Source organism: Centropristis striata, chromosome 11 (genome assembly GCF_030273125.1).
Source record: "Centropristis striata isolate RG_2023a ecotype Rhode Island chromosome 11, C.striata_1.0, whole genome shotgun sequence".
NCBI classification, from domain to species: domain Eukaryota; kingdom Metazoa; phylum Chordata; class Actinopteri; order Perciformes; family Serranidae; genus Centropristis; species Centropristis striata.
Genome location: NC_081527.1, coordinates 34,036,563 through 34,044,214, shown reverse-complemented (window position 1 = coordinate 34,044,214; position 7,652 = coordinate 34,036,563). Strand labels below are relative to the sequence as shown.

The 7,652-nt window shown below is 40.1% G+C and overlaps 2 protein-coding genes across 6 annotated transcripts in view; both read right to left on the bottom strand.

The window, feature by feature from the left end:
• Window positions 1-684: 684 nt before the first annotated feature.
• Window positions 685-2,822, bottom strand: larp6b (La ribonucleoprotein 6, translational regulator b). The gene is made up of 4 exons (XM_059345013.1): window positions 2,719-2,822; window positions 2,045-2,143; window positions 1,781-1,967; window positions 685-1,638 (listed from the first exon to the last, which is right to left on the bottom strand). Exons 2-4 carry the CDS (start codon window positions 2,059-2,061, stop codon window positions 709-711), a joined length of 1,134 nt encoding a protein of 377 aa, XP_059200996.1. The 5' UTR covers window positions 2,062-2,143; window positions 2,719-2,822; the 3' UTR covers window positions 685-708.
• A 2,869-nt stretch (window positions 2,823-5,691) lies between these two features.
• LOC131981057 (receptor-type tyrosine-protein phosphatase F) overlaps window positions 5,692-7,652 on the bottom strand; it is a 175,651-nt gene continuing 173,690 nt past the window's right edge. For all 5 annotated transcript variants that reach the window (XM_059345346.1, XM_059345347.1, XM_059345349.1 and 2 more), the window contains one exon: window positions 5,692-7,307. In XM_059345346.1, the coding sequence (XP_059201329.1) occupies window positions 7,239-7,307 (69 nt within the window). In that variant the 3' untranslated portion in view covers window positions 5,692-7,238. The remainder of the gene's footprint in view (window positions 7,308-7,652) is intronic.

Here is a 7,652-nt window from a genome sequence, read left to right as displayed (position 1 = left end):
CTCAATCAGTAACACTATAAACACACCATTCCAGTCGAGGTGTCATTAGAAAGGCTGGAAATAAGGCACAAATGTTGCTACTACGCTCTTATTGCACAAGATGTGGTTTGATGATTGGACAAGTATCCTTCAGCCAAATGTCATCTCAGAGAATGGAAAAGTACTTTTTAGAGAACCAAAATCTAAACAGGCATTTGTGAAAAAGATGCAGTGGGACAATGAGGGCTTTTTTCCCTCAGCGTTTCATGATGAAAGACAACACCTCTTTCTTGGAGAAAGTGGTAACAAGGTAAATTTATCTTGGCCCAAGAACAAATATACATTGCAATTTGCAGTTGTGACCAGATGAGCTGAGGCCCCAGGAGTGCAGAAGGCACTCGTGTTTCATAAAGCGGGCCTGTGTGGAGTCTGGGACACTTTTACTTCAACACTTAAATAACCTCAGTTTGTGTAACAATTTGTACTTCCAGCTAATATGTGTTGTAGTCTATTTAGATGCTTTGCTGTGTATTTACTTCCTACGCAACTACAGCTTGACAAGGACAAAGTGAGTGTTTAAAATAACACAGCTGTGAACACAGCTAAATGCTGCCACCATCTGTCAGTAGTTTACAACTACATGTAACCAAGAATAAACAATCTCTCACCAATATACTTAAACCTAAATCGCCTTTATTAATGGAAAGATATTTTATTTCCTTCATCAGGTTATATAATTACAAGTCTGCCACCGAGCTGCAGCTGCTTCCTTCTGCTCTGAAAGCCCTTGGTGCCGTCAGGGCCGAGGGGCTGGCGTAGCACTCTTTGCATCAAACAGGGTGCGCTCACTTGCAGATCCACCTTGGGGTTTAATACACTGGCTGCAAATTTGCGCCTGAGCACCCAGGGGCTCTGAGAATTCTCTCTATCGTAGTCTCCAGAGCACCAGCTCTTCTTACTGTACCTCTGAGTCAAACCGGAGAAGGGCTGGCTGCTGTAGCTGCTTGAGATCTGCTTAGAGGGTCTTTGCACAGAGTTCTCTGAGGACTGAGACGTGTCTGGAGTCTCGTCAGGAACTTTAGCTGGTGCAGAGGGTTCCTCCTGGATTGAATCCTCTGAGGTTTCAAGTGGATTTTCCTGAGAAGGTATGCCCTCAGGTTGGCTCTTGTCCTCTGATGGTTTGTCCTTAGTGATATTATGCACTGACTGGAATCCCAAAGGTACCACACACATGCCTCTGCCGTCTTCTTCTGCTTTCAAGGCATCGTAGACCTGACGAACTTCCTCCAAACGATCAAACTTCACCACGACACACAAATGCTGGCCGAGCTCCTTGTGGCGCTTACCGTAGCACTGCAGCACCTTGGGAAGCTCTTTGCCAGGATGCAGGATCCAGGATGAAGACGGTTTGCCATGAGCGCTGACTTTCTTGAGGATCCTCTCAGAGAGGGAAGGCTGCACAAGGTCTCCTTCTTCTCCTGTCGTTTCCTCCTCAGAAAGGTTCCAGGCGAGGAGGAGCTTGCTGGTGGGGGAATACAGCAGCCACTTGGGGAGCGGCTCTATCCGCCTCACTTTGGTGCTTTCATCGTTCACCTCCAGTAGCTCGGAGTACTCTGCTCCTGCTAGAGTCATGTACCAGTTTGTGGTCAGGACCTTTATCTGTGACAAACAGTGGCAACCTCAGCTTTGTTTGCATTTTACTCATTGTTTTTATTCAAACTGGTGGAATGTAAACAACACAGAGCACAAGAAATCTGGCTATTGTTAGAACCAGAGTGAGATAAAAAATTTTTTTTTTTACCTTTTTCAAACAAGTGAGGAGCTTGAGACTGACGTAGCCCTGCTTGTTCTTCTGCACATGCTTCAGCAGGAAGCCGTCCTCTGCCAGGTGGCTGTCGGAGAACAAATCCTCCAACTGGGCTTTAATCTTCAAGCAGAGCAACTCACCTTCACGGTCTTCTTCATCTCGGCCAGATTGTGCATCATCTCTACAAGGTCACACGACTCAGCATCATCACATACTGCAATGTAGATTAGTCAGCCATATGTTTTCTAATTTACTCACCCAATCGGATTACTCATTGTATCTCCAAAGGATAGTGATATCAGGTCACTGAGCTGAGCTGTCTCTTAGTAAAGATGGGTATTCAGGAAAAGCTGCAGGCTGGATACAGTTAAAACAACAACTAAATGAGAGGAAAAGAAGCAACTGCACACAGTTCATACAAACACAATGATGTCAGTTAGTTCTGTGGCATCCAAAACAACATTTCGTAAAATGCAACAAGCAGAATTCTACATCATACAAACACCACTAATGATAGCTTGCACTCGAAACATTGATCAGTACAGTTTAAAAAAAGAAGAAAAAAACTGTCAACAAACAAACTAATAGCTGTCATAAACGTAAGAATATCATCACTGCTGATATTAAGTCCCACTGTGCACAACAGAAAGATCAGCCATGTATCAGTGCTATTATCACAACACAAAAGAGCAACAACATCATTAAAGGCGTGAATTTCCGGACGTGTTTCAGAGCTAAGTGCACGATGAAATCAAAAGAAAATTATGATATTGCTGAATTCCCCAAATACACAGCCTACAGCAGCACTAAAGTATAAACCAGCAACAGTAATTATCCCTTAAAAATCCAGCTTTATATTCTGTTTGTGTGCTTTGTCTCCAAATAATTCATCCTCTTCAGTATGTTACTGCAACAACAAATCCATCTGTTACCTGTTTGTCTCCATAGTTTTAATTAACAGCTCAGCCATATGTTAGATTAATTACACTTAGCATAAATAAACAACCTATAACCTTTGCAGGCTTTTCAACAGTTATCACAAACAATATCACAACTTTTCTTTTCTGTTACTGTTATGTGACATCATGTGAGAGGCAAGTCACTGAGGGGACTGGGGATGATGCAGCCTTACTTTGAACACACACACTCAAAGCTTTATTCTGCACACACACACACACACACACACACACACACACACACACACACACACACACACACACACACACACACACACACACACAGACACAGACAGACAGACAGACAGAGACACAAGATGACAGTTTCTGGTGTAGTGGAAAAAGAAGCGGAAAAAAAACAAGTTTCTTTTTTCTGGATTTTCTGTAAAATATAAGTTAAAATTAGCTTAAATATTTTTCAAATGGTAGCAACAATGAAACAAAAGTTCAAGACTCAAAACGTAACAAGTCTACTAAATCAGGACTTTCTAATTTAACTGAGAATGGCATCTGTCCTTAAACACTCTCTCATTCACTAAAAGGTGGAGTCAGCGATTCTAATCCAATATATTTTTTGTCAAATGCGGCAAATATCCCGGCTAGCTTTCTGTTCTGTGTGCTGAAAAACTAAATCCTGAGTTAATACAAAGCCCTGGCTCTGTATATGGGAAACAAACAAGTGGCTTGGACGGAGTCAACGCTATTTCAGCCAAAGTGACAGGAGTTGTGTATTCATTTGGGTGTTGAGTTCAAATATCAACAATCTTTCTGCAGGATCACTGATCCCATCCCAATCACCGTGACGTCACACTGACAACATTCACTCCCAGGCACAACTTGTTGATTTGCATTGTGTAGATACGTGAAATTGTCGAATTGTTGTCATTTCTAGCTGTAACTGTGACATTTAAAGCTAAATGGTTAAACATGGACGTCCAACCCAACTGATATTTCTGCTGAACTATGTTGCTTTGCGAGCATCATTGATAAACCAAATAAGTTTTGGGGAAAGTCAACCTGTCACTTTCTTTGTCTGTAGCTGGTAAATTAGATATTTAACCTTGTTAGTGAAAGTGTTCTTATTGAGGAGATATAACAGCACCAAACATGCATTTGAGAGGAATAAAATTAGACTATATCCAGTTCTTGCTCGCCCCCATTGAATTGTATGAAGCACACGCAGGGGTTTTCTACCAGGAACTTATTGTAAATAAACACTGTGATTGGTTCTATTAGAGCAGGGGTGGGCAACGTTCACTAACTAAAGAGCCACTATTGGCCAAAAAATGAGAGAAAATCGCAGAATTGAGCCTGAAATGAAAATTAAACACCCTAATAAGTCTAAATTAGCCTACCAACATTATTAATAGTCATATTGAGCATTTATTAATATGATTTTGAAAACTAGTCTATAAAGGGGAACTCAAAACTTAATTCTTTTTTAGAATGCTTTAAAAAGGCTATACAATTTTACAATTGAAGAATACAAATAGTTTTTGGTCTACACCATTGATAAATGAAAATTTTAATGTAAAAGTATATATATATCATTTTTTTGTCTCAGCCACGGGGAGCCCCTGCAGGCGGCCTAAAGAGCCACATGAGGCTCTGGAGCCACAGGTTGACCACCCTTGTATTAGAGTATTTAACCCTATAGTGAGCATCCATTGATTTCAGAGACTTTTTCATCAGATCATCATTATTTGAGGTAATCTCTCACAGGTGTTGTGTCGCACGAACCACATTTTTGCATCCACAAAATGAGATGCATTGCACTCTGGGATTTTTAGTAGTGGGTTTTAATTTTTTTTATTCCATTGTGAGAAGTTTTTTAGGGAACTGTATATTGGACTAATTTCCCACAATGAATTCAGATATTTTTGTAAAATGCTGGACATTAAAGAGGACAAATGCTGATTTTTATCTTAGAACTTGTATTTCTAGTCTTTACTAAAAAAAACCTTCACATGCTTACATACAAAACGCCTTATAAATGATTATTCTACCATCTGTCTGAATATACCCATAGTCACACTCTTTTCTGATAAAGAAAGAGCACAATTAACTAACTGGGTTTCTTATTTCACAGTTTGTGGGCTGGTAGACACTCCAAACACCCAAATGTGTGTGCACAAGCACAGAAAAAGTGAGTTTTTCATAACATAATGCAGTGTTAAGTAAACAAATGCTGATTTTGGACAGACCTTCAGCTAATCTACTGCATCAGGACTTTATCTCCATGAGATGTGACATACAGCCTCGATAAATCCTAGCTACTTCCCTGCAAACACACACATACACACACAAACAGATTCTCAAGTATCTGATCATAAAGTTGCGTCATTGGAGCTCTTTGAAATTTCTTGAAACAAAGGACACACTGGTCAAACATCAGGAACATTTCTTGGGCAGAATAACAGGAAAAATTACTGGAAACAGCAGGAGATAAAGCAGACACTTTCCTTGTGTCCCTCAGGGCAAAAGAGCAAGCTTAACTATGAAGGATTTATCAATTAAGAATTGAACTATTCACATTTTGTAAACAACAGGATCAAGAAACAAATGCATCACAAGCCAAGATTTGTACAAAAACCCAATTATTTAACTTTATTAACATCAATGTTTTTTCTTTTTCATCAACAGTTTCTTTTTAAATTCCAGTTCTTTATCAACAAATAGAAAACAGACTGTGTGTACAACAGATCGAACCCCTACAGCACTAAGCATTCACAAGGTAAAAATGAACATTTTAGTTTTTCGCCAGCGTTTTTCAAGTCCCCCCTCCCTCCCACCACTGCCGCCGCTGCTGCTGCTGCTTCCTCCACCGCCAACACCACGTTTTAGGCCTCTCGCGGTCAGATGCTCTCCTCCTGCGGCTCGTGTGGGAGAACATGTGTGCTTGAGTGGTGCGATTGGGTGAGGAGTCGTCCATTTTTGATGGGTGGGGTGGGGGGTTGTGCTGTTTTTTCCTCATTCAGACGGACAACCAGCTGTCGAAGTTACTATGGTAGTACAGTAGATACAACGGTGTTTCCATTAATACACACTCTAGGACAGCAGGCTCTCTGCAGTGTCTCTAGGGTTGGTAGATCAGCAGAATTAATCCTTTTTAACAATATACCTTTGAAGCTGTGTATATATCTATGTGTAATTGTACATATATATAATCAATCATAATTATATATATATATATATATTTATAGTTCTATTTCTGTATAAAATAATATCAGGTTTCAGTCCAAAGGGCCGAGTCTCTTTCCCTCTGGTAGGAATGGTAGATTCTGTACAGGTGCCAGCGTTGATGGCTCTACTCCGCAGCCCATTATGAACCACTTCCGCTCCTTTCGGTCCGTGTGGCTCAACTCCAGCGAACTGACCAGGCTAATGGGCAGCGAGGAGATGGGAGGGACTTGAAGAGCAACTTTATTCAGAGATCATCAGGGAGTTTGTTTTCTGTCGACTACCCTTTGGGTACAAAAGTCTGTTTTCCTCAGGTAAGTTCTCCGCTATGGAGTATGAAGGCCTCAATGCCATAGGCTTCTGATGAAAAACAACAACAAAAAAAACACGTAGAAATCATGTGCTTTCCATTTCTGTACACCTCTGATTTAGTCTCTTGTAAGCTATTTCACTTTTTTATAAGTAGCTACCAAGTTTACAGGCCAAACTTTAGCAAGAGTGTGCTCTGAAATCAATTTTTCTCAAAGTTGATTTTTTTTTTTGATGTCCAAAACGGCAAGTGAAAAGGCAATTTTTTTTTTTTGAGCTATTGAACTGAGTAAGACCAACAAACACAATGTTTATGACACATATAAATGAATAAAACAATAATATCATGTGACAAAAGAAATCTGACAGCAGCTCAGAGAACAGTGGTCCTCCTGTATTAGTATCTAGGAACGTGTTAAAAATACATGTCCCTTGTGCTAAAGTACCCTAAAATAAAAAATAAAAACAAAAAAAAGTACCGATTATGAAAATAATGCACGCCCCAGGCTGGGCAGTTTAAGACAGAAGAAATGTCTGATGTTAAAATGATTATTAAAAACAACAAATATACTAAACAATAACATTTGACATAATGAATCATAATATTGACAATAAAATTAACAAAAAAAAACAGAGAGAGTGCTCTCTTAGTGCTACCAGTAGCCTTTGACAATCAGGGAGGTTTGGCTTCGACAGAGCAGAGAGGCGAGCTGCCGGTCTGCGCTGTCGCATCTGTACAAGAGTTGTCATATTTGTCATAGTCATTGTAATGTTTCTGTTATTATTTTTAAAGCAAAATCTCATGTGGTTGGTTACGTCGGCGTGGATCTCTGTGATTGGTTGAACCCGTCACCGGGTCTGTAAGCGCGTCCCTTTCTCCTCCCCTCCGGTAGCTGCGAAGGGGCGGGGCGAGTTTTAGGGGGGTCAAGTGAGTGGATGGTGGCTGAGATGGGACACTTGGCACACTCCTGAGAGGTTTGACCAGGGAGGCTGCTCGGTGGGAGTGGTTATGTTGCATAGTGGTCAAAGCTCCCCAGGTATTCCAATGCTGCCCTGTAGCACAACTGGTACTGGTCCTGAGAGAAGAAGAAGAAGAAGAAGAAGAAGGCTCAGTGAGAAAGGCTGCATGCATGTCGGGAATATCTCATATTAAACATGTGATTTTATTAATTTGCTCTGCTCTGTAGACAACATCTACACTGTAATAAATTATTCTGTAGTCATTTCATTTTACGTAATATATTTGATAAAATGTATTAAATATAAATGCGTCCTTGATTTTGAGGCAGTTGTTTAAGTAACTTTAATATAAAAATGTTTGAGATAGAATCTACTTATTTTGATCACATTAAATATAGTCTTTATGTGTATGTAATTATAAATCAAGAGAATTTGAATGAATCCAACACAATAGATTTAGT